Below are 27,719 nucleotides of genomic sequence, written 5' to 3' on the forward strand. Positions count from 1 at the left end.
CCTTTTTTTTTTTTTTTTTTTTTTTTCATTGAGAGAGTTTCTTGTTGCGATGGCTCCACTGGGACAAGCAGCAGAGAAATTTGATTAAATGGATGCCTGGGGTCACGACCCTGTCTAAACATGCTGCAGCTCTCAGCATTAATCAAAGAATGTTAAAAAAAAAAATTTCTGACCTTGCTGCATGTGAGTGTTGGTGAGCTGTGAATGCAGCCGGGCTGGAGCGGGGCTGTGTGAGCGCCCTGCTCACAAAGGGACGGAGGAGGAGGAGGAGGAGGCAGCTTTCAAGGACAATGGCAACCCATCATGTTGTTCCCCTTCTTGTTATGGGACTTTCATGTGCTGATGGCCCCAACAGCAAGCCAAGTTGGGAGATCCCATTAGGATGCAGTTGGGAATGCAGCTTTTTGTTGAGGATTGCTGCTGCTCGGACCCTGAGCGTGGAAAATATTTATAGCTCAGAGGTTCATGGGAGACTCGTGGGTTCAGGAGGATTCTTGGCTGCCTCCCCTCAGTTTAATGGATCTGAGAGTACACAAGAAGGAACTCTCCTCTGGAGGAGTAGCCAGGATTAACATAATGCTTATTGGTTAAGTGTGGTTCCTTAAAGAGTTCTTGCAGTAGCAGGGTGAAAGGTCTTGGTTTTTACTGAGCAAATTACAAAGTAATACAGGTTACAATAAATCAGAAAGTGAGATGTGGTCATAAGTCCACAAGTGGTTTTTTTATTCCTTACAGAAGTCTGGATTCCTACTTGGAACTCCTGGTTTGGTTTAGCCCTCAGCACCAACTATTCTCATTGCAGGCAAGAATATTTGGGGTAGGCAGAATTCTGCCAAGTGAATCAAGTCTTGTTAATGTCCAGTTTTGAAAACAGTTAAAGGCAGGGATGGATATTTAATTGATTTCTGAATTATTTAACTGGGCACTGAAGCAGAGTAATCACAGGAGGACACTGGTGTCTTACCTCTTACCCTGCTGTACAGTGGGATGCTGCTGCTCTAAAATGAGTTTTGCAGTATTTCATTGTGGTTTTTACTTTTATTAGAGGATGAGAAAGACAGTGCATGAAGAACAGAATTACACATAATATCACAGAATCGGAAACTTGACCCTGGTCAGTAGAAACCTGTGTTTTGACTTGCAGTTTGCCCTCCTTTCACAGGTACTCAGAGGGTGCAGTGTGGCTGTGCAGGGTAGGTAAACCTGGTACACCTGGAAACTTAAAATTTATATTCCAGCGCCACCCAAGTCCCACTCTCTACTAATTGGATATTTGTTTTTAAGAGAAATCAGTAAAATAGGTAGAAATTACTTGCACTTGATCAGAGCATGATCTAAGAGAAGATAAAATACCTCACTAACATAGACCTTGATTTTTCAAGAAGGTGAGAGGAAAGGGAGATGATTGACACCATATTAGAGGAATTTGGTCTTTCTGTCTGTTTTTCTACATGCTGGAGTCACTATTATGAAAAGGTTCTCATTAATGGAAGCAGCTCCATACATTTACATGTTGGATTCTGATCTGCAATGAATGCCTGGAATTACCAGATTAGAAACTATGAAACTATAAACAGATGTAAATAATGTGAATATCTGTGTAGAGCATCTCTCTGAAGGAAATACCCTAAGTTTGAAAACACCTGAAATAGCTGGATAGGGAAAAGGGGTAGTGGGGATCTCATTTAGTGCTGCAGCAAAGCCATTGTGAGCTGTGGAAACCTTCAGCTGAAATTTTATTTTCCAAGTGTGCTGATTTATCATGGAATTCAACATGGAACATTAACCTGCATTCCCTGGTTTTAGTGTCACAACTTGCCTGAAAGGCCTGACAAGCCAGTTTTCAGTAGAGCTGTACTGGGCACGTCACCGTGATCAAAAAGCAAGGCAGATACTTGAATTTCGGGATTATGAACTAATAACCTAAGAAAATCAGTTTAAAAGATCTTGTTTGAAACCTCAGGCAAATTGCCTCTTGTGAGACCTGCAAGAACCCCCAGTTTTAGAGAGGTTTTGAATTACAGTGTAAATCACTGATGGTAAAGCCCAACCTGGTGTAGTTGTCGCTGCCTCCTGCGTGGCCCAGTCAAAGGAGATCAGTAACACAGGGGTGATTGTTACCAGTATTTTTGTTACTCTTCTTGGCCTTCCTGGTTTTAGCTCCTGCCTTCTTTGAAATTCCTTCTTGAAGAACAGAATAACATTCTCCTAGCTCTGGGCATGCTCTCAGGCAAGAATTCCTTTTGGAAAGTCACTGCTTGAAAGAAATGTAACCTTTAAAAAATAACCATCAACGCCAGTGCGTTGGTTTTTTTGAGGTGAAACCGTGGAGAACTTGGAGGTGCCATTTTTGACAATGGTCTTTGCAGGATTGAGTCAAAAATCACCAGAGATAGGCTTGGATTTTCCAAAGAAAACTCATTGCTCCCACTGAAATCAGAGACTTTATAAGACATTGTTCTTGCCTTTATAAAGAATAGAGTTAATACAGCAGCAGGTGCTTCTCAAAAACCCACTTCAGTTTCCCACCTTTTGAGCTTTTTTGGACTCCTTGGAGAGGTTTGGCCTTGGCTAAAGGCAAGTTTTTGGATGTGCCACAACGGGCCCCAATACTTGCTGTGTGTGAGAGGAATAATTAAGTTGAAAATTTTTTCTTTTATCCCAGTATGCTAAAACTTCCATCCACCCAAATGCATGATTGTTACCCCCAATCTCCTGAGGGTCCTTACATCTGAGCTCTTCTGCTGGGGAACAGGGTTCAGGTACATTAACTGCACTTTAATGTGTTGGAGTTGGTGCAGATAAGCTCTCAATTTCTCAAATTACAACACCAAGGATAAATATTTCGTAATTATAACTTGTGAAAAGTTTTAGTTTTTTTTTTTTTTTTTTATATAAACATTCCTGATTTTTTTTAGCTTTACCTTGTGCTGCTTTTTGCCTGGATTTTGGCTGGTACTCACCATGTATTTCTGTAATTGCCTGCATTTATCTTCAAGAGATGAGGCAGGGGGTGGCTGCTGTTGGACTGAAGGTGATCGAGGTCATTGTGTTCATGCCAGGCTGTTTGTATTTTTATAATTACAGTGCAGAAGAGTTGTTTTGTTCATTACAGAGCAGGTTATTCTTATATAAATTCCCTTCTGTGAATGGTGCTGAAAAGGAATTAAAATCATCACACATCAGTGTCCTTTTACCATTTCCCCATGACAGTCATAACACGTTATGCTATAACTCTTGGGACTTTTTAATATATAATAATTATAATTATATAATTTAAAAAATAATTTAGAAAACTCCATTTTAATTCACTTTGATAACAGCAGTTTATGCTGTAAAACAACCTAAATAACCAGTGACTTTTAAATACCTTTATTTAACCTAAATACTTTATTTAGTGCATATTTTTGTCTAATGAAAGTAGCAGAGGAAAAGATGATCAGATCTCAAGTTACACACATGCTTTAAGATTAATTTCATGTGGTTTTCTTAGCAAAATTAGCAGCTTGAATAGGAGTTACCTGGTAAAAAAGAATATCTTTAGGGAAGTGTTTAGTTTAGGTTAAGAAAAAAACATAATAGTGATCAGTAAAACATTTTAGATAATAGCGTTTTTCAGAGCTTAATCTCGTGTATTCAGTGTTTCACATCGTGGCACTGTGCTTTGAAGCTTTGCTATAAACTTCTGTCATTTTTTGGGGCGTGCAAATAAAGGAGATCAAGCACAACTAATCACAATTTTTAACCAGGACTGGTAGTTGTGCTCACCAAGGGCAAGACATGGTGTGACTGTCCCTAGAACAGGATGGGCAGGTAAATGTTGCAGAATTTGATTAAAATAAAGTGATTCCTGTAAATCTGATAGTTCCAGAGTACAAATAAGACCCACATCTGTGTGTCTTTGTAGTCTTTGTACACACATGCAAATACAGAGCCTGGAAGCCACGATTCTTAACACTCATGTGTTTATCCAGATATTAAAGGGAACTTCATGAAAAGCATACTTTCAGGAAAATATTTTGTTAAAAAGAGTTAAATTTATTCATCATTTTCACTAAAAACAGTTCTACAGTAAATATTTTAAGTAAGTTTCTTAGGGAACACAATGGGCCACGGAGACTCGAAGTCCCAGTGACAGCACTAAAAGGCACTGCTCGATTTATGAGAGCTCTCTGTTTACCCAAGAATGTAGAAATTTCCCTTTCTAAATGGGACAGCCTTATCTTTATTATTCCAGTGCCTTTTAGTTTACAGTCCTGCTGTAAGCAATGTTTCAGGAGCCTACTTCAGGATTCCTAAATAAATGAACAGGCAGAATTAATGCTCACTGCCAGCAATCTACATTTTATATACGGTGTGATTGAATGGAAGCCTTGCTGAGCAGCACAAAAGAAAAATGACGGTGGCACTTTATTGATACAGAATTTATGTGATAACAGAAGGTGAATTGAGCTTCTGAAAATAAAAACCTTGTTTACAAATCCAGGGGTTTTTATTTAAAAGCACATGCCAAACCTTTATGGCAGTGAAAATCCAGGTCCGGGCACATCCAAGAAGCCATCCCTCTTCTTTTTCATCAAATACGTGTCAGAATGGATATAATTGTTCATCATATTTACTCAGTTCATGCAGACACAGCCACTCTGCACACGGTGTGGCTGGTTTGTGCCTGTCTGTCACAGGAGTGGGACTAAAACCAGTGTTTTATTTGTGACGAGCAGCATAAACCAAGCGGGCTGATGGAATTGTGCGGTCCGTGTCCGGATGTCCCCAGGAAGTGTCACTTCCATGCATTAATACGGACCAGGGCCTTTGTGTGCACTAGAAAAGTTTTCAATATGTCCTGCCCAGAGTAACTGGAAAAGCAGCTGAGTTCCAGCACAGGCACTGTTCCCTCCCCGAGGTAAAACTCTCCCAGTGCAGCAGCTGATGGAGCTGAGGCGACGTGTGCTGTTTCCATCTTCAGATAACAATCTGATAAAGAAAACAGCTGATGTAAGTTAAAACACAGTGTACTATTTATATGCTAAAAATAACATTTGGAATGCTTTTGTGTTGAGTTATCTTGCCTGTCTTGAGCAGCAATTAATAATTTATTCTGCCTTCCTTAATCTGCTTTTCTGTCTTTATATCAATGGATCTTCATTGAAAGAACCACTGTGACAAGTCAGGAAGATGCTGGGATTTGATACACTCTTTAACTGAGAGGTGTTTCTCTGCTTTAAGCACTCTGCTACTGCAGCTGAAATTTTATGTAATGTGCTTTTCTCAGTCCTGTTCTGTTTACTTTTGTGTGTGACTGTTTCCCTCTTCCACCCCCTTCTTCATCAAATAACCCATCATTCTCCAGGGTGAACCGTAACAAACCCACTACAGCATCCCCCCAGTCACCACCCCAAACAAAAACAAACCAACCCAATCCCCAGCCCTAAGGGTTGCTGAACTAAACTGATGGTTTCGGCTCATTTAGGGAAAGATTTTGACTGTGGAATGAGGTATTCAGCCAGTAAATTTTCTCGTTTTTATGTACAAGGGAATTAGGTTCCTATGAAAAGTTATTATTTTGTAAGATGATTTAAATGAAACAAAATTTAGAATTGATCAGATTTTTACCTCCAAATGTTCCTTTTTGCGTTAAATTTTTAGCAATGTTTAGTAACGTCTATTTTTCCTCTGAATTTTTGTTTGAAGTTTTGTCATCTAATTGTAGAAATGCAGTATTGTTTTAAAGCTGATGAAAGGCCCATGGTTTAAAAAATTCCAATTTGAACACAGAGTCTGAAGTGCCAAAAATCAGTGATAAGCAGGTTGCTGCTCTCGGGAGACTGAAACTTAAGTTCCTACCCTTAGCCACACTTTTTTAAATATGGAAAAGCTTTCCCCTAACATTATAGTTTCGTCATTTTGTGTGTTTTCGTTACTTTCTAGGATTTATATCAGTTGTAGAAAATCAGTAAAACATTCCATATGTTTGCCTAACGTGGCTTTTCCCAGGCCGCTGAAGCAGGTGCTGGATGAGGCCGTGCAGCACCAGGCCCTGGGTGAATTCAAACTGGGGCTCATCCCAACCTCTCCCGGGCCATCCCTGCATCCACACGGGCTCCTTCCTTACAGCCCGACTTCAGATGTTTGTCTTCCCCTAATTAGATCCCCGTAATCCATTCAGCCAGGCTGTGACTGTCCCTTGTCCTCGCTGGCTGGGGCCAGACAATGAGCACAAAGATACAGTCGGACTCGTTTTCTCATTATTGATTTCACGCACCAGCTGGCAGCTGTTGGAGCTTGTTCGTTTTTATAACCCTCTGGGCAACTTTTTAAAAGTACTTTTCTTTGACCATCTGCTAAATGCAATTGGTTTAATAATTAAAGACTTGCCATCCCTTTTCAGAGAAATACAAATGCTGTTTCTGCAGCTGAGAGTTGGGTGGTTTTGTTTTAAGCCAAGGTGGGATGGTTCTGTCAGCGGCACGGCCGCTGCTCCTGGAGGATCCCATCGCTCATGTTAATAAGGGGATAAAAAAAGGGAACTTCTCTGTGGGTTTGTTTTACACCAGCTCAGCACAAGGGGTTGTGTCCAAACTCTGCCTGTTTTTCAGTCCTGAGAATTCCCAATTCTTGTGTTTGTAGGATTCAGGGAAAACATTTTCACTAAGTGTGTAAACAGTCTGAACTGGGCATCAAGGGACTAAGGACAAGAAGCATTTGGAGGTATTTTGTCAATGCTCTGAGACCACCAGCTGCCTCTTCCCTGCCTGGAGTTGGGACAGCACAGATCCCTCAGCATAAGCTGGAGACCAAACTCCTGGAAACCATAAAAACTGCAGTTATTTCTTGGGACTTTTCAACTTCTTTCTTTGTTTGCCTTTGATGATGTTGAGTGAGATGCCAGTGTCTGTCTTACTGGGACTAATTTGAGATACAAAATTATAAGTAGCATGTTAAAAGTTGTTCCTTAAAAACCAAAGTGCTTTCTAAAAGTAAAAACAGAGACAGTAGGTCACAGATATGAATGGGTCCCTTGGAGCCCCTGGATTTTCCATTCAGTGTGCTTCATAGGCAGGATGAGTAAAAAAGGTCCAACCTTAGTTTGAACTCATCGTTATGCTGTGATTAGATCTAAACTTTCCCATGATTCCTTCAGAAAGATCCTTCTGTTTACCAAACAGTTTACCATTTGTTTCAGATGTACCTCAAAGCTGACCTGGAGGATTACTCTCATGAGAGGTGAAAAAGGGTAATTCATTTTTTATGTTCCTTTAATCTTGGAATTCTTTCGAGAACTCGCCGTGCAGCAATTGGTGCATTTTATTTTGCTGCGACATCATTTATTCCCCAAACATTCTTTGCTGCACAATGTACACTTAACAGAACTGGTTAGAAATTCATGTGGAAGAGGAAAGCCTATCAGAATTTGTCAGGGTTTTTTAATACCATTGAATAAGACTCTTTTCTACAGAATGAAAAAGGAAATAGTCATGTGTTTCCTTAATAAGATGAAAGATATCTCTGTTTGCTTTGAGATTTTTATGTTTGTTTGTTTTAAAAGTATTCCCATCTTTAATATTTTTGTACTTTACAAACATAATCTTGTTCCAGACAGCTGTGATCTCTGGTCCCTTCTAATTCCTAAAGTAGACAAGAGCAAGTCAGATTTTCCAGAGTATCTGGCTAAATATCCCCTGAAATATAATTGAACTGAAAGTGAATGCTTACAGTAAAAGTTCAGATTAGAGTGCAAAGTTTGCATGAGAAATTCCTTTCTTGAACTTAATCCTGCGGTGGTTTTCATACAGAGCATTCTCATCATAGATTTCATGGTTGTAGTATTTTTTTAGATTGCGACAAGTCTGCCCTAAGCTGTGTAAACCTCGCTGTGTTTCGCGTAGGTATTTCTCATTCAGACAAACTCCTCTCTTCATTTTCTGCTGCTCGCTTGATTTCAGGAGCTCAGTCTCAGTGAGGCTGTTAATTACAAGCCTGTCGGACCCTATGGAAATGGGGAAAGGGCAGAGGAGATAAATACAATTTCTTGTATTTGTTGAGCTCGCACAGTTGACAAAACCAGTGACAGCTGAACAAAGCGCGTTTGGGTCAATGATGTTTCTCTTTAGTAGGTTCGAATGATTCTTCCTTGAATGCCCTAAACCTCTTAAAGTGTTTCACAATACTCTGTATAGTCGCTTTGAAGTGTCCTTTTCCTGTGCTAAGTTTAGCTCTAAATGAACTGCGGGTGGATGAATGGCCGATAGGCCACGGCAGGGAATTCAGGCGGGGAGTGGAGCTCGGGATCAGCGCGGGAGCTGCACTGCAGGCTCTCCTGGGCACAGCTCTGCTGAGGGGAGAAATCACAGCAAATCCTTCACTCTGGGAACCACGGCATTTGATTTTACTGAAATACAGCGAATGCTCCTTGATTTGCTCCTAAATACTGTTTGCATTCACTGGGAGTGGAGGAACTGCTCATCCTCTTCATCTCAGCGCTGATCCCTGCAGACAAGCAGAATGCTTCCTTGTTTCTGGAATCTTTGCGGAGGGGCTAGGACTGAGAATTCTTAAAGAAACACCTCTCTCCTTCGCCCCACTGACCTTTCCCTACTTGAGAGCTACACCCCGTTCCTAGAGAGAGGAGTGCAGAAATCCTGGAGAGGGTTTGTGCTGCCAGGGCTCTGCAGGTCTGAACCTCGTGAACAAGTGGATTTATTGTGTTATTTGGTAGTGTTTTACACCCAACTTTTTTCACTCTACAGAAGGCAGATTATTCCCCAGGAATAATGCAGGCCAGAAATAAGCTCAGGGTCTGTAAAAGGAAGTTGTCCTAAAATGCATTCATGTGTTTGCAGTTCCCAGGATAAATATTTTTGTTCGTGCTGAGTAATGATGTGACATCGGTACAAATTCTGAAAGCAAGAAATGGTATTTCACAAGTTATTTTTTGCTTGGTTTTTTTCCCTCCTTTTTCCTTTTGATGAAACTTTACCCAGATTTTTTTTCCTCTGAAGTAGCAATGTGGTTTGCAGGGCTGGGGTTGTGTGACAGGCGGGTTTTGCTGGGATGTGGCCACAGACAGCTGTCTGCTTCTGGAAATGGACTTCTGGCTTCGAGGTGGGGTTTGAAATGGATGTTGACATGTGGGAATTAATCCAGTTTGGCACATACATTGGAGTGTGGCAGAGAGTGAGCTTCCCCCCCCCCCATTCATGCTGCCCCGGATAATAAAAATATAGACAGAGTTTTCTTGTGCTGCAGCTTCAGTTGTTGTGTCATTCCTTAAGTGCCCCCCTTTGGAGATGCCTCCCTTGCTGCTGCAGGACTCTGCATCGTGGTTCCAAAGAAAAAGGTGAAAGGATTCATTCTCCCCTAGAAAGTGCATTTTTGTCCCGTGCCATTGATTGCTTTGAGAGGGTGAACCAGAAAAGATTCACGTCTCTGTAAAGATTGTCAGTAAAAATGGGCTCTGCCTGCGAGATTTCAAGTCTTGAATAATTCCTGTGCTTTTAGAACTGGAATAGAGACACTTCAATGAGCAAACCACAGATAATGCTGTAAGCAAATACAGTAAAAATCTGGTATCTTTAGTTTTATCTGTAATCTAACAATAACATTAATGCTTAAAATGTTCATGGAATTTATGTCATTCAGAGATGGTCTGAAATAGGTGTGATTTTGCCAGCTTTGGTCCTTTCTCCATGAGAGCAGGACATTGTCCATGCCCTGTTTGCAGTCGCATGGAAGGACTGAGGCCCTCACCTGTATATAAAAAGTGGAACATTTTTTCCAGGTGTAATGAGCTGTTTTTTATCAGCTCTCATTTCTAGCTTTTGGCATTTGTGCAAACAGTTTGTGCTGATCTTGGTGAGATTTAATTGTGCAAACAATTCCTGCAGGACAGAGAGGGAAAATAAACTGTAACAGGAAAGGAGAAAACATAGTGGTCAGTGCTTCTATGCTGTGATCTTTAATTACAGATAATATAAAATAGATAGTCTGTTGAAGGTTTTCTAGGGAATGTTAACACTACATTTTCATCTTTTTATTGCTCACTGTGCAAGTAAAATGTTACTTAAAATTAAAGGCGTTTTTTCAAAAGGGATTCGACTCAAGCTAAGAACCTTCTGCTCGAAGTAGCTCCATGTAAAGATATTATGATATTACATCAAAGTATGAAAGATGCTTTTTTTCTAAATGTTGTACATTTTGATGTATTATTTCAAACAGTTTTATTCAGATTCAGTTCAGCTAATATGTACTAAGTTCTGAAGACCCTTTGGAAAAAACTCATGAGCATAAACACTAATGGAAAGAAGTATAAATAAAACATTCAATAATCTTTTGGACTAGAGTGAACAGCTTATTTGTAGATCCATTGTTTAAGTTCTGTAAAACTAAAAAATAAAACAAAAACAGTAACAAAAAAAATGTAAATAATTTATCAGTGATGTTGATGCTTCCAAGTGAGTGAAGTGCAGAATGGTGAAGGTGCCTGGATAGTGGTTATTTGTCTTTCTTACATACTTTGTAATCAAACAAAACAGTTTCTTGGAGATTGTTTGTATTTGTTTGCAAGGTCTGTCAAATGCAACAAGATGTATAGGTGCCATTAAAAATCCATATTGATTTCCCACAGTCAGCTGGGAGTTACTTGAAAAGTCAGTCATTAGTTGAATGAGTATCCAAAGCATGTTCTAATATCTGTTGGTAGTTTAAGTTCTTAAGCAAAAATGATTGTTTTAAGGAGAAATGGTGCAAGTTCTGGCTTCTGAAGTGTAAAGATTTGTGTTTTTCAGTGCTCCTGCTGGGCTGTTCTGCCCTGAGTGAGCACTTCTGATCCCCCATGTTTTAATTTATCTATATCTAGTCTTTGAGTTTTCCTGGGTACAATCCCTTACAGTCTGACCCTGTGGATGTTTATGTGTGTCTGGTGGGACTTGGGAGACTGGAGGATCTAAAGCTTTGCCGTGTGTGTCCTCTGCCTCCTGGGACACGATCCTGCCGCTGCTCCTTGGGCGCTCACGGTGTCCTGGGGCTGAGCAGGATTTTGGCATTTCCTCCTGTTTCCTTCCTTTTTCCCATCTCCTTTCTTCCAATCCTGAGTTTTGAGAGGAGGTAACACCACCTCCACAGGTCAGGTAGAAGGGTTGTGATTAATGGATGATACATTCTCCTTACACTTCCTTGCACGGACAACATAGGGGATATCTACCCTAACAGATTGATCCTATTTAATGTATATTAGTAATTAAGAAAATACATTTTTAAGAGGCAAGGATATATTTAATTTTAATAACTATCTTTCCCCGAATCAAGAAGTCTTTGCACAGAACTCTAATGGGTAACATTAGTCAAATGTGTGATAGATCAGATTGTTAAGTATGAAGGGTGTTGTTAATGTAACACAGAAGAGAAATCTTGTGAGGTAACTCTGAATAACACCCAGGAAGAGTGCATTCATCATGGTATGCTGACAAAACATCTGAGTAATGATGGCCATTAAATCTTTTGTCATGGCTAAGATATGAAAAAAGAAAACAAGTTAAAGTGTGAGCCATTTAGGAAAATTGCCATTTGACATGTAAACCTTTCTGCCTCTGTGTGTTCATTTTTATATTATGGAGTGAATTTGCATTTTAGAAGGAAATTTGATTTGCCTAGCAATTAGAGGGAAGAGGTGAATTTCAGTCTCTGGTTTGTCAAACATTTAAATGGAAAGAGCAGAGCTTGGTGTGTTTGTTTTTGTTTTTGTTTTTGTTTTTTTTTTTTTTTTTTTTTTTTTTTTTTTTTTTTTTTTTTTTTTTTTTTTTTTTTTTTTTTTTTTTTTTTTTTTTGTCCTCAATTTCTTTCCCCTCCTTTGATCTGTGAGTTTGGTTTTAATACAGTTTGGAAGGGCAGAAAACAAAATCACAGCAAAACAACCAACTAACGAGATTTAAAAAGATTTGATTTATTGATATATTTATTTTTGGGAAAGACCCAGTGTCCTACCATCTGTATTTTCTTTGCATGACCCTGTGTGTGGTGTTAATTGGGCTGCCTTAAACCCGGGAGAAGGGAGTGATTCCCAAACACTCAGCACTTCTCATGTTCCCTGTACAGTAAACTTGCTGAATTCTGTGTGGTGGGATGGGAAGAGCAAAGTTCAGCCAGCAGTGACACCGTAAAGAACAATTTCAGTGGTTAAGTAATAGAGACAAGAAACAACCAAGGAGTCTTTTGAATGAAGATGGGCTGTTTCTTTGTATCTGTGGAGCTGTTGGTGCTGTGAGAATATTTGGGTGAGGGGCTACTCAGACAGTGATACATGCTGGTGTGGTCAAACATGGGGGTAAAGCTGTGAATTTACAGTGTTAGGGAAGGTCACCGGATCATAGAGTATTTCTGAGTTGCTGTAACAGAGAAGAGGCTCTGGAGAGGTACAGTAAGAGAAGCAAAACTCGGGGAGTCCCCACTTACTCTGATGTGGTGGCTGAAAAGCCAACTGACAGTTTCTAAAATGAATAAACTCAAAAATAATTACTTAACCAATTCCAGGAATTGGCATTTTGTAGCAGCTGGTTCCCATATCACATTTTTCTAAGAAGATAAATAAGAAGAAAATGGTGATGTTGTAGTCAAGAAAGAGTATGTTGTGAGACATTTTGGAGCTGCTGGGAAGGTCTGTCAGGTCACTGGAGTATGTCCACACAGCAACGTTCTGTTGTTATATTAGGAGAAAATGAGGCAAATTACAATAAAAACTACATTTAGCCAAGAAAGAATTCATAGCAGAATTGTCCAGATGGTTTATCTTAACCCTGACAGCAAAATATGTTAACCAGATTAGAAATTTAGACACCAGTGATATAGGAGGGACCGTTTGGAGCAATAGTGGTTTGTTTTTTTTAAAATTGGTTTCTTGATTGAATTTCTTTAAATGAATGGTCAAGTTTTACTGGTTCAGGTTGTGTTTTAATAAACATGGCTCTTTCAAAAACCTGAATTTGATATATACAACTTGGAAATAATTGCCAGTGTAACTCATGCAAGTTTATTGAGTTTGTTTTAGTGTAATCCCTTCTAAAAGTAAACTTCAGATAGCTTTGAACCATCAAACGGAGTGGTATTTCATCAGCAGTATTTACAGGGGAAGGAAAGGGCCTGGAAATTCTTCTGCAAGTTGTTACAACAAAGTAGCAGCCCCAAAAGATCTGAAGGGGACTGGATCTGCTTATAATTTTAAACTATAGGTATGTCAGTAAAAAAGCTGAAAACACAAATGAGACAAAGAGGAAGAAAGGAGAAGAAGGGGTAGAATGGCCTATAATGGAATAAGAATATAAGGAATATATGTAAAGGTTAGGAAATCTTCTGACCTCACTTAGGATATTGTTTTTGTTCTGGTTACCATATTCTTTAAAGATATAACATTTGAAAAGGGGAATTTGATTGACCTTATGACTAAAGATAGGAACTCTGAGGAGAGGCTAAAATCATGAATTTCTATAACCTTTAAAGAGCAAAGGTTGAAAGGCATTTAATTGGAAAATATAAAATCTCCTGAATTATATATCAATATATAACTCTATTTCTTTGATATCAGAAATTATTATAAAAGGAAGTATATATGTCAGTTGAGAGGGAAGGAACTGAGCAACCTCTGTGTGCCTGCTCGTTTTGCCATTCCCACAAAGAATCCAGGCTTCCTTTTCACTCTTAACATCATCTGAGCTGAACTGGGAAAATACAAAAATGTGTTGTTAAATAAATATGGGGAAAAAAACATCTGAAAAAGCCTGAATTTGCTCTCAGGTATTCAGACAATCTTACCCCTCTTGCTGGATGGTGTTGCAAGGACTTTCCAGTCTTTTTGAAGAGAGCACGAACACTGGGGATGGATCAAATCAGGACCTTGAGGGTATTGTTTACGTGGTAAGAGCAGGGCTGTGACTGTTTCCTTCCAGTGGGACGTGAAAGGACAGGGACAGAGGGTCAAGTGACTGCCACTGGTGTCTTGGGATCCCACCATTACCTTCTCAGGAGAGATTCTTCACACACCATGGCTGGATCTGTCTGCTGGCAGAGCTTTCCCTCTGAAATAGCAGTGGGAAAGGAACCAAATGTGGGGGAAGCTGTGCTGCACTATTGGATCCTAAGACTGTGCTGGAATTACCAAAATACGACATTTAATTTAAAACTCATTACAGGCATAAACAGGCTTTGAGATTGTTTTTAAGATTAGTTTTTAAAATTATCCTATTCAAGAAATGTTTTCTCTAATTATATAATATTTTAGCTTTATTTAGTCATTGCAGAGATTAAAATCGAGGGTGCTTGAATCTTTGAAAACAAATATACTCAAGAAAATAAGATGTGTTTATGGCCTTATGTTTGTAATTTAAGGGTTCAGATTTGGGAGTTTGAACTCTTTAAGTTTTTTACATGTAAAAATATTTTGTGATTTTCCCAGAGAGAACAATATTTGTGGTAAAATACCCAGATCAGTCTGTGTCTGTCTGTGACAACTCATCCCAGAACAATGGTTTTGAAGTAGCTGGGGAAAAGAAGAATCCAATAAAGGGAGATGAGCAGCAGTGTAGCCTCTCATGTTGGTTGGCTTTGCTCAGCCAGTGACACCAAAAAAGAAATGCATCTACTTAACTTTGCCATTAACTTGCAGAGATGGAGTTACTATTCTAGGAAATGAAGTGGATAGACTTGGTATTTCCCTTTATCTTTCATAAATGTTGTTTCTTCTACTCTTGATCTAATTGAGTTTCTCCCACTGATGTCACTGTTTAGATATAATAATTTAAACTTGTTAATTGAGTTTAAATTGGGCAACTCTAAATGCAGTTCTGATGTGATCCAGGGCTGAACAGTCCCTTGATTTGCCTCTTTCAATGTTCAGACTCACATTATTTATACTTCTTATGCCAAGAGTGTTGGGATGTTTTTATTGTCTTGTTCTTGTAAATAACTACCGTTCTGAGGAAGATGTTTGGTCACTGGAGCTCGTGCATTGATTGGATGTTACTGTTGAGCAGGATCCATGAGGTTGCTGAAGTCCTGTTAGAAAATACAGAGCTTGATTTATACTTGATGAGACGACATTGATCACATTCACATACTGAAACAATTATTGATGCAATCTGTGATGAACAAGTCAGTCTGGTTGTGATGAACATTGGCTTCTAGCAGACGTTTTGACACTGAACCATGAGATTCTTTGTTGTCACAGCACATCTGAGAAAATCATTAAGCTTTTTGAAGCCTTTACAGGCTGAGTCTGAGAGCATTATTTGCATCCTTTCACATCCATTTTGGCTTTTTGGCAGGAGTACATTTGCAACTTTTAGTGATCAGAAGTTGTAGCAGATACTCCAGACAGAAGTAAAAATGCAGCTCAAGGATGTGTTTTTCCTTTGAGGAGAGGACTGAAGTAACCTCAGGAAAAAGCAGGACTTGTTTAAGCTCTTTATAACATGGGGAAGGAAATTTGCAGCAATTAAAAAAAAAAAAAGAATTAGAAACGTTTCTAGCTCAAAATTCTTTTGGTTCATGTGTTCTTCTCGAGGAGAGGAGGGTTGAAAATCAGAAATGTCTTTCATGGTTGTTTCAACCAAATGTTCGACTGGTTTTATGGCTGGGAGGAGAGTTTAAGGAGAGCACTTTTTTGTGTGTTTTTAGCACTGCAAGTCCCAGGATTTAGTTGAGGATTTTGAGAGTGGATTTCCAAGGATTGTTCAGATGTGCAGGACAGTCAGTAAACACCGTCCATCGCTGGTCAGACCTGTGGGATAATTATCCAGTGTTCTGGAAATGACATCAAGCTGCTTAGAAACAGTTCTTTGCAGCCCATTTCATGTCATGGAAACATGAAGGGAGGAAAGCTGAGCTTGGGTTACTGGCCAGTTTGTTCCTCATGTTATCACATACTTGGGACCATGAAATCTGCTCCTGAGAGGAACAGGAAGGAATTTGTGATCACTCACAGACCGCTTGAAAACAAAGCCAGTAAATACAACACTGCCGCGGTTAAACCTTGTCCAGCAGGATCACACTCTGTCTGCCTAAAGATCCCAATTGATTTGTGTAACAGCCTGAATAATGAATGTGGATTTTTATTTGGCTCCCCTGAGTGATGCTGTTTCACTCCCTCGGAACTCTTGCTCTCATCTTTGCTTATGATCTTTAAGTTGAATTTGCCCGGTACAATTTCAGATTCAGGAAGACTGGAAAAATGACATTATCTTAAGAATACAGTGGTTTTTATTGTCTTTTTTGAAAGGCATTGATAATTGCTGTAATATTCTATGATGGAGAATAACTTGCAGATTTACTATCATTTTAGTATTTAAATCTTGGGAGATCTCTGACTGTGTTCTCTGACCCAAAGGCTTCCTGTCAATCCTCTTGACCTCCTTGCACTCCTCATTTTCTTTGTTTTCTCAGTAAGCTGGTGTTACACGTAATGAAATGGATTTATAAAAGTTAATACTCTCTCTCTGAGCACAGTCACTTGATATTTTGCTCCTAAAGTGCATTTAAAAGTCTTTCTGCAAGCAAAACAAGATCACACTTTGTATTTTATGTGCTGGGTAGGTGACTTGAGACACTCTGTGCCAAAGGGAGGGTGAAGGACAAGCACAAATCTCACTGTCCTGTGTCTTCCAACAGACACAAAAACACAGATTGAGATATTTTTTTTCTAATATTTTTGGGTACCAGAAATTGTAAAGTCGTGAAAAAGAGAGTTTCACAGTCTTCACTAGTAGGTTTTGCATTGGCTTGCATCAGAAATGCATGAGGGGAAAAATACTAAAAAGGATTATTCCAACCCAGAAAACTTTTCCATTAAGACCAACGTGCCCAGCAGTGATTCTTGCTCAGCATCACTTTCATTAGGTGACCTCTGGGGATGTTCTACATGTGGAAGAGTCAGACAGACAGAGCTGACTCACACTTGGACTCACACAGATGCATTTGCAGAATGTAGTCCCTGAATAATTTACACAGCAGTAGTACAGAGATGCAGCTCAGTGTTACAGTGTGCTGAGAAAGGTAGTTTGTAAATTATTATTTAAGCACTGGACCACTTCAAACTTTGAATATTTTGTTGGTTTCTTTCTATTTTCTCTTCTTTTAGAACAGAAGCTCTTTGGAGGAGAGGGAAAAAAAAAAAAAGTGGGAAATTTTTACTTAATGGAAAAATAACCATTTTTCTTCAAATAACCTCTGAAACGTGCTCCCAGATAATGTTTAAATGGGAACGTTTTGCAAAACGTTCTGGTTTCGAGAATGACATTATTTAGACTGAAAAAAAAAGCCTTAAAAATTCATTTCAATCCCACGTTTTCAAAATATGTAGGATTTTGCGATACCTGCACTCAGTGGCTCGGAAGGAATTTGGGCACTGTGTGCTTTGAATCCCATGAAGATGGGGTGTTGTGTGCCTGCCACGAGGGATGATAAATCCAGCTTTGGGTAGGGAGCAGCTTGTTGTGCTGCTCTTGGATTATAGGAGGTTTTCCTGCTAAGTGCTCAAATTTACCCCTTCTCCCCCAGCTGTTTGGAGTGAGGGGTGTGAAAATCTCGGGGGAAGGTGCTTTGGTGGGGTGTGGGATCATCCCTAAATGCATCTCAGTCAGTACAGAACTCCTGCTAAAAGGCAGGAGGAAAGCAGAGTGGAATTGCTGGGGGTCCTTGGGAAGAGGCAGCTTTTCACACATGGTCACTTGGCATTAAAGAGCTAAAATAACATATATCCTCACAAGATAGAAGTTGTGGGTTATAATCCTGTTGCAGGAGAACGAGGGTGTCTTCCTGCACCAAGAGACAGGACTTAGCACTGGGTGACACTTGCCAGTTAAAAACTGAGCTTGGATTTATTGCAATACAGTTCTTCAGTTCTTTGTAGTGAGTATTGCATCAGGTGAGGGTTGCATAAAGATATTTTCAAGGATATGTGAAAACAAAGTGAATGCAGTGCTGTTGCTGACAGAACTGTAATAAAATGCATAAGAAAATTATTTAAAAAATTGAAAAGTGGCTGTTCTTCACATCATTTAAGCATCGTTCATCTGCTACCACACAAGCTCTCTCTTACTGCAGTTTATTTATTTATTACTCTTGTAAATGGCAAGAGGACAGTTCATTCCTTCTAGATGCAGAATATCTCATTCCTTAATTATTGAAACTCTTCTTTTTTCCCCTCCTTGCATTCCAGATGCTCACAGATGAGAATTCTGTTATGCTATCAGGCATATTTGTTAATAAGAAAGTAACTTAAGTAGTTAACATAACAGGGGTTGATTTGACCCACAGATAGGCATTTTTGCAGAATAAACAAAGCCTGTTATCCGAGATTTTATTTATAAGGATCTGCTCAAGTGATCTGAGATCCTGCCTTGTTTGCCTGTCCTGCCCTAGACCTCGGCACATAATCTCACTGTACTGCTGCCCTTTTGACATCTGATTGCCCTTTCCATCAGCATCCATCCAAAAGCATATTTGTCTAAAAAGGAAACAATTAAATTCCAATCTCGTACAGAAAACCTTTACTTTTCAAAGAAAACATACTGAAGAAGTCACAGAGTCGTACATGATGGGGAACCCTCAGTAAATCAGAACCAGAAGTCGTTAGGCCAAATTCAGCTCCTGCCAAAATAGACACCAAGTTACTGATCTTGATGATATTTTGCCTGTTTATGTTAGTAATATTATATGCACTTAGTTTTTATTTGTTTTTCCATTAAATCCTGTACTAGACCAAGTTATAATATATGTGACAAGTATCACTGACATGCAAGATAAATACCAAGTGTGATTGGGGAATACTGAAATATTTCAAATATGAAATGAACTGCTTGTTATAACCACCTATGACTGGGCTAAAATGACTGAATTCTGTGAAGTTCAGTTTAAATGATGTTGCTCTCCTCTAATACCTGTATGTGCCATTGCAGAAGGATCTAAGAGTTGCATTTTTTCCAAGCACAGCAGTAAGTTCCTGGGGAAGTGCACAGTAATGCCCAGAGCAGATCTGCTGCACATCCTTTTCTGTGGGTCGGTCTGCAAATGATTTCTTTTGGGAAACACCTTTTTTCCTTCATGCTGAGCATCATTCCCTGGCTTTGTCCGTTTAGTCACAGGTTTGGGATCATGACTTTGGGCACTGGGTGTGACATTATCTGTGGCTGCAAGCTGTAAAAAAGCTACAAATAATTCATGATGTATAATCAGTGGTATGATTGAGTTATACTCTGAATTTGGGTTTGATGGGGAAGCGCTCCCTGTTTCTCACCTTCAAAGCAGCTTATGCTGAGGAATTCACTGAAGGGAGTTTTGTCACTGGTGGCTCATTGTAACCGTCTCCAGGAGCAGCAAGGGAATTACTCAACGTGGTGTTTTCAGACTGGAAAGCTGTGGGGCCATCCTAGTTAACAACTGCAAAGAAGACAGATGAGGGACATATTTGTGTCTTACACAGGGTGTAGAAAGCGGTGTGAAGGGAAAAAGATTTCTTTGTGTGTTGTTTTACCTGTAATTGTTAGTATTCATCTGTCATGGGTGTATCTGCTGACTATACACTATAAATTAAAGGTTGATTATATCAGATTATATTGTAATTTGACTTTTGGAAGAAGGACAGGAGGAGTCAGCCAGGAGCAGGGTTGTGGCTCTTGCTGGCAGCTCCATCCCTGCCAGTAACAAGCTGAAAGCTGGAGTGGACAGATTTGACTCCTGTAGCTTTTTGGCAAAGGCCTGTTTTTGTCAATGAACTTCTGAGTGTAATTCCTACCTGAGAGAACCTGAAACAGTTTAGTTTTGTCATTAGTGAAATTTCCCACAGCTACTGTAACAGACAGAAATGGCTGAAATGACATTTCCAAGGATCTGGAACGTCAGTGACACATCCCTGGGTACCACTTCTCCACAGGTGGAATTCCCAGGAATTACTAAAGCCCTGTTACTGATAGGGATAACTAAATCCCAACCCATCATGGTTTTGTTTTGTCTCCAGGTATTTAAGCTTGAATGCTAGTGGATTTACAGTGTTTGAACAACTTTGGAGATGCTGAACAGCAAAAGTGTTTTATTGAGTTTTATGGTACTGGGAAGGGGTGAGCTGGTGCTTTCCAAACCCGCAGAGCTGATGGATTTGTAGGTTATCTGCTAATTGGAGGAGTGCAGCTTGCTCACCTGTGCAGTCCTTTTGTTTAGGTTAAGATCCAGCTAAATCCTTGGTGGTTAAGAACTAGACAAGCGTTTGTGAAACGTGTCTGTGTGCATGGAGTTTACCTTATAGTTTTGGGGGTAAAAGAAATTGAGTTGCACATTTGACTGTTAAACAGTTGAAATCACAAAACAGACTGTAAGTGCTTTCCTATTGGATATTCAAAGGTAAAGCAACTTCAACTAAGTGAATTTAAAAAATTGTTCCTAACAGCGAGGTTAATAGGTTTTCCCAGCTCTCTGACTGACAGTTTAATGGAGGCTTTATTGTGTTGGTTAATGATGTCGGTGGAATATATATTTCTTTGTTTGCATCTGTCACTTATAGAGTTAATTAATATTCTGCTGGTTTCATATAGGGTTTGTACAAAACCAGTTCTCTTTTACTCTCTGTGCATCTTCGGCAGCAGAGTCCTAAAAGAGAAGAAGTTTGCAGTGTCTTGACCAGCTGAATGTCCCTACAAACAGAGATGCAGTTTGCCAGTGATACCTTCCCTAAAACAGGACTAAAATATCAGTGTAGTACACAAGCCTTTTACCACCCTTGAAAACCCAGCTTGAACCTTGAGCGAGTCATTTACATGATGTTTCCTTGGGATTACCTACATTCTTGTCCACTTTGACCTTGTAATTTTGCTCACAGTTGGAAATGTAATGCAGAGTGACTAAGATAATGTTGTTTACACAGACTTTAAGTGGAGTGACATTATAGTCAAGCAAGTGTCACATCACCCAAAGTGAAGGAAGACTTAATTACCATAATCCTGTGAATACTAAAATTCCTTAGCCATGTGCAGCATAATAATGTAATGTTCTGTGTGTTCCATTTAATAACCTGAAGGTGCTGTGTTAACTCTCAGGGAACTTTTAGTTATCCTAAAGTGAAAGCAAACAGATTTAGAGCGGGTCAGGAGAAATTCTGCGCTCCATGGAGATCCTTGATGTGTTACAGTGCTGACAATACGTCCCATTTTCCTTTGAATTTATACGTTGGCAGGTGAAACAAAACTGAAGTGATTGTCCCATCATCTTGATCTAATGGTACAGTCTGGGCTGGGGATTTCTGCAGGTGACAGAGGCTAAAGCTCATTAAGTAACAGGAATGATAGGAACGAGACAGTAATAAAACATACCATGTCATAGCAAACATACCAGTAAGTGCAGAGGGGTGTTAAATGCCGCAAGACTGGAACAAACTGTTCCTGAACTGTTCAAACCATCCCACCTTTTTGCCTCTAGTGCACCAGCCTTATGGAGACTTGAATGAGGATATAACCATGAAAGGCAGATCATTAGCAATTATTGTGCCTCACGAAGACCCAAGTGTTTGTCATGTTCTCTCCTGAGCAGTTTGTGACCATTTTATAGACGTGGAATGATTATTTTTAATATGTTGTCTTTATTTGAGCAACACCAAGTAGTAGTGCACAACCTCCTGCATGTCTTAAACATGGTTACAGACTTACTTAAACAAGAAACAAGCTATTTAGCAGCCGAAAGAATTCAGTTTAGACAAAACCAGAGTTCAGTGAACAGCTCTCTTCTTTTTCTTACTTGAGAGCCCAGAGTTCTCCAGATCCCACGTTCCTGTTGCCTGGGCTCTGTGGTCGGTGGCCAGCAATGATAGATGGATTCAGAAGTGGAGAACCCAGCGTAATTTAGTGTTGTTTGAAGTACAAGTTATGCATTTGCATCTTACTGAGGGCAGCAGATGTAATGGTTATTCTTGGGAGGGGTTATGTGCTTGTATTTGGAACTGCTCTTTTAATAACTGTTAATATGTAGTTCAGATTTAAGGTTTGGTTCTCTGAGGATTGGAAAATGCAAGTTTACAAGAAAATGTGAGAAAGCTGAACATGAAAAAGCACGTGCTGCTGGTGTGTGATGTTAGTGTACAAACAGGTAGAAGCACTTGAGGAGTGAGTCGATAGCTGGTGTTGGTTTGTGCTGGCACAGAAAAGCTTTTCTCTCTACTTACACCAGCATGATGCAATTGCCCTTAATGGAACTGGTCTTGTTTATGGAGAGGGGATGGGAAAGGAGGCTTTCAGTGTATTAATAAGGATTTTAAAGAATGGGTGTTGGCATTAAGGGTACTCTGTGGAAAGAGGCCTCAAACTACCCTTGCACAGCCTACAGTTCTACAGCAGTCTTTGAAAGATGTTCCTTAAAAGCGGTGCTTTTCCCTGGGAATTGGGCCTGGGGGGGAAGATAAGAGTTGTTCTGCTGTCATCTCCAAATCACCTCAAAATTATGAAAAATGAAATGAATGTAGGAAAACAAATTGTTAGTGGTCATCCTGTCGCTGGGGTGTTCGTGGTCACACACAGACACTGGGACTGTGCTAATAGAGAATAACTTTCAAGCTGATTTTTTTTTTCCTGTGGAGTTTCCAACCATGTTGTGTATTTAAAATAAAGTGTTCAATCTTTGATTGGGGAAAAGAATGTAGACTTGCTGTTTGTCAGATTGTTTTTGTAGAATTAAGATGTGCACAACACTGCTGATTTCCTGAGGTCCGGTCTTGCCCTGTAGTATTCACTAATGGTAATAGGGGCTAAATAATTGGAGACAAAACAAATGCAAATCACAGAGAATGGAGATTATACATGAGGAGTTTTGTTGTTATGGATTTCTTATTGTTTGTTTTCTTTTTAAGAAACAAACTTGTACTCTTAGCAGCAGTTGCCTGGGCTGTGCCACGTACTCCTTCGTGTTCTCTCTGTTGGCTCTGGTAGAACAGGATGATTTGACTGAATATGTGAAATGGGACTAAAGAGCTGTGCAAAGCAGGAGCATTTCCTTAAAATCCACCTTTGTGTGACTCCCCATCCAGCTGGAGGCAGCCGGGTGGATGATGTTCTCGTTGATGAACACGGTTTGGTTCTCACTACTCCAAGCTGACTATATTTCCCCTGGAAACCAGGGAAGCTGTACCCCTGACACTGTGGTGGTGCAGAAATCCTGCTGCACAGGCTGGTGCTGGAGCCTGGAGCACCTGTGAGCACAGACTGTGGGGCTGGATGGGGCCCCAGGAGTGCTGAGGCTGCAGCTGCCGGGATGAGCAGCAGTTGGAAGCGCTTCCCGCGCTCCCTCTCGCTGAGCCCCCCGAGACCCACTAAAGGGTTTTAACTTCCTTTGGATGTATAATTTTTGTTGATTAACAGGAGTTCTGGGAAGGAGCCCTTTTGTAAAACTGATGACAGGGAGGAGCTGCCTGGGGCAGAGGCTGTCAAGTGATCTCCTTTGTGACTGCAATAGTGCAAATATTACCAAGGATCCAAAATCCCTTCCCTCATCCCGGCTCCCTGGGGGCAGCAGTGCTTGAACATGAAACTCTTCGTATCATCAGAGATGAATCTTACAGGTTCTGGCTTTCTTTTTACCATTTCAAATTACAGAGTTTTGGACTATGCAGGCTTTAAAAGATTATTCTTGGGAGCAGAAAGGTCAGAAACTATTCCAGATATTAGAATGCTGGAGCTTGGCTTTCATCATTGCTATCTTACCTTAAGTAGGTTTATTTTCCTAGATGTCTGAGTAGTTCCTGCTTTTGTGGCTGAGAGCATTTTGGGTCCAGCACATTTTGGTTTATCTCATACAGATGTCACACTGTGTCCTGCATTTTCCAAAGCATCTCTGAGTGCTGGGCACGAAGATTTAGAAGAATGGCCCGAGTCCAAGTGGCCTGAGTTTGAGACGCGATAAGTGCTGTGTTTGAACACACATTTAAAATTCAGTTTGGATAAAAGCTGGTCAGATTCCTTAAAGGGAGCAGTAGAGGCTTGACTGGAAGGGCAGAGTTAGTGACCACCAGAGTGTCATCACTCCTGTCCACTTTTCAGGGCAAATGAGCATTTTCATCTCAAACTTTGCAGAGGACAGACTGAACTATTCTGCTATGAAACAAACCCAGGTTTTTCATAACTTCTTTTCCATTCCCAGTCACTTGAGTAATTTTTGAAGAAAGAGGGATAAAAATCTGTGATGCATTGACTGTTTGCCACATTTGGAGGGGAGTGTGGGGGTCCTGGGGGGTCAGATCCTGGAGTTGGCATGGGGAGGGTGGCCCTGCCTGCCCACCTGCCCATTCCCTGCCCATTCTCTGCCTGTGTCCGGCATCCCGGAGGGGCAGCCGCCCCCTCGGATTCCTGCAACTGCAAAACTAATTAGTGAAATTAAGTTGAAAAAGCTGTAAACAAGTGAAGTTGTTATTCATTCCGCGCGGCACTACAAATGTGGGAGGACATGTTAAATGATAAATTAGGCATGAACTGCTTTAATCTGGAAGCTGAACATGCCAGCGAAGGGCCTGCATTTGTAATTAGCATCGGGGCCACAGGAGAGTGGTGCCTCTTTTAAAACAGTGACAGGGAATTGATCAGTTTAGGTTGCCGTGGCAACCAGGAGCCCTCCATCGCTTCCCCTCGTCCTCCTATTCTGCCGTCCCCACGTTCAGAAATATATTTATGAACTGTAAAGATAAACTACTCAATAATGCAAAAGAGACTCCGGTGCTCAAATGCCAAAGTGATGGGGGCCAAGCGGTGCCTGACTACCCGATAACGAGCTTAAGTGTTCCATGGTTGTCATGACATTTCTTTTACAAAGCAAATGATGTCTGCAGAAAAAAAAAATCTCAAAATTAGCCGAAAATGCAAATCTCTTTATGAGGCTGTCACCTTCATAATAACAGACGATAATTGATGATTTATGAGATGCCACCATAGCAACCAACTCCTTCGGCACCCCCTGGTTCCTCTCACACAATGGCTTGGGCTCCTGTGGAAAAGTTTCCAGTGCAGAGCTCAGGAGGTCTGGGAGCCTCTTAGTCGGTGAGATTGGCAAATGTCACAGGGATTTTTTGCAGTCATCCTGCATGGAAAGGGACTGAAGTAAAAGCAGTGTAAACAATTATCAAAATGGAGTGGTTTCAATGTAAACCTTTTTAAGAGAACAGGTAATTTTTATTCGCTGTTCAAGCTGGAGCAGAAGCTGAGGCACCCGAATCTCTGCTGTGCCAAATCTCTTGGCTTTTCAGGGTCTGCCATCTAACAGGTGTATTTAAAAGTGTTGGTTGCATAAATCAGCCCTTTTTGTGCCTTCTGGTGTAGAACTTTAGCTGACTATCCTAAAATAGGTTGATGTTTTATTTGGATTGGAACATCAGTGACCGCAGAAGAAAGGCTTTTATTTACAAACGGTTCTTTACATTAATAAATGTTTTGAAAACATTTTTAGTTTTTTTCAGGTTACTGTATTTTCTACCTGGTGAAATCGAGTTCAGGAGAATTAGGACCTCTAGTCTTGCTTGAAGTTAATACAGCACTAGGAGGTATCAGGTTAAGTAGCATTAATGTCTTCATGTTCAAGGACCATATTTTTGCTCTTCTGAACAGGACTGGAGGGCATAAAACCCCCATCCCCCGGTTCTTTATCACTTTGTAAAACTGAAGTCCCTAAATTTGGTACCTAGAATGGCCAATTTAATGTTGAGGGAGAACTCTCATTAACAATTTCTTCTTGAGGTGGTGCCATTGATCTCCCCAGTTCCTTCCCCTCTTCCTGCCATTTATAAATGGAGATTCTAAATGTACCCTTTTATTGCAGTTCTCTTTTTGAAAATGTGCTGTAGTAGTAGGGAAAATCCACTGATTAGAAAAAGCATTCTGAGAGTAATATGTTAATTCTCCACCCATATCTTCAGATCCATACTCAGACAGGGCTTCCAAAAAAAGTAGAAACTTGTTTGAATTAGGAATTCATGATCTTTCCCATTCTTTTTTACTTCATCAAATGTGATAGTGAGAGCTGTCAGTTCCAGAAAGTGATTTCTGGTAGAATTGTATCTTTCAGTCACCCTGCCTGGTATGGAGAGGAAAAAAAAAATAAATAGGTGAAAACCCTTTATGTTGTTACTGGTTAGATCTTTTCTGTTCACATTTTGATTTTTTTGCTTAATTTAACTCTTTCTATAACTTCATATGGGATGTTTTTATAGGATTAATTTATATGTTAATGTATGTGTCTTTCTCTAACTTTCTGTGGAATATTTTTGTAGGTTTAACTTATTTGTATGTGAGGAAAAAAATGGAAATTTAATGGAAACGAGTAAACGAAGTGGTTTGCTTCTTCATGGCTGTGTCCTCTGACTTCAGCAGAACTTGGTTCTGTTCTCTTTCCTGCCAAACAACACGAACAAAAAAAAACCCTTAACATCTCTTGCCTTTTTAACATCCAGACCATGTTTGGATACTGTAAAGAAAATACAGAGAGTAAGAAGAGGAAGAAATAAAAGCCGTTGCTGACGTACAGGGCAAAATGGGTATGATTTCTGTGACTGGGTCCTTGAAAAAACCTCTCTATTTTTATATGTTCCTTTCCCAGTGCTGCTGTGGTTTCAGGGATATTGAGGATATTCGCTGGGTTCCTCTGGAGCTGGGCTGGGTGTGGAGTTGTTCTCATTAGCATTTTACAAGCTCTGTATGTGCAGCAAGTGTAGAAATGGCTGTAAAATTTTTTGCAGTGTATTGACCTGAAGTCCATTTGAAGTTGATAAATACCAGCTGTTCAAACAGAAAATTAAATAAAAGCAACTCCAAACTTACTCTGAAGTAAACAGGTGAACAGTATGTAAGACAAAGCAGTTCCCCAAAGGCATTTTTAGTACATGGTCATTATTTAACTCCTGACTGAAAATAAACAATGCTGACAGAGTGTGTGTTGGGGGGCTGTGATATATGAACAGTGTCAGTCCTGTAGGCTGATAACCTATAGCTTGACATCCTTATCTATAAACTTTGACAGATACATCAGTTTGTTATTGTCACTTTATTAACTTGCTTCTATGATAGCAGAAGATAATCTTTCTCAAAGCCTAACTCAGCTAATACTTTACTACGTAAAACAGTTGGAAAAATGTCAACAAATTTTGTTTTCCCCCCTCAAAGGAAAATCCTTTACAGTTCTTTACATACTGAGCCAGTATTTCACAATATGGAATATTCATTGTTTGCATATCAGCAGCAGACAATAAACTGTTTTGTCACGTTAAATTATTTATGCCAGAGACATCCTGACAGCCTCTCTTAAAAAAAAAAAAAAGGAATATATTGCTGGAAATGTAGTTGTGATTGTGTGAACTGAACACTCACTTAATAAATTAATATTTTGGTCTTGTGATTTTTAATTGGAAAATAACAGTCGTTCTATTTGGAGCTGTCTACTCTGTCTGCTGGTGGTTCAGGCAGAGCTGTATTACAGATTTCACAGGCTGGATCACTCCATCCTGCTCCCTGTGATCCTGCCACTGCCACAGGGTGAGCGAGGGACAGGGTGGGAGCTGAAGTGGCATCACAGAATGTACAAAACCAGCACTGACTTCTTTTAAACTTCTCTCGGTCTTACTTCAGAATGTTAATATGAATTATACTTCCAAATGAGCATTTTTTTCGATGTTCTCTGAGACAGAGTTCTTTAAGATGTGTTTGAATCCGGAACTTTATCCAACA

The 27,719-nt window shown here is 39.9% G+C and overlaps 1 protein-coding gene across 4 annotated transcripts in view; it reads left to right on the top strand.

The window, feature by feature from the left end:
• DACH2 (dachshund family transcription factor 2) overlaps positions 1–27,719 on the top strand; it is a 244,306-nt gene that overhangs the window by 54,685 nt on the left and 161,902 nt on the right. The window contains exon 1 of one of the 4 annotated variants that reach the window (XM_027911466.1): positions 7,188–7,234. The exons of the other annotated variants lie outside the window; for them this stretch is intronic. Within the exon in view, the coding sequence (XP_027767267.1) occupies positions 7,218–7,234 (17 nt within the window). The 5' untranslated portion in view covers positions 7,188–7,217. Of the gene's footprint in view, positions 1–7,187; positions 7,235–27,719 lie in introns of those variants that run through there. 4 annotated transcript variants of the gene reach the window in all.

Source organism: Empidonax traillii, unplaced genomic scaffold, assembly GCF_003031625.1.
Source record: "Empidonax traillii isolate 1590-97213 ecotype Southwest subspecies unplaced genomic scaffold, ASM303162v1 scaffold32:size1966603, whole genome shotgun sequence".
Classification (NCBI taxonomy): Eukaryota; Metazoa; Chordata; class Aves; order Passeriformes; family Tyrannidae; genus Empidonax; species Empidonax traillii.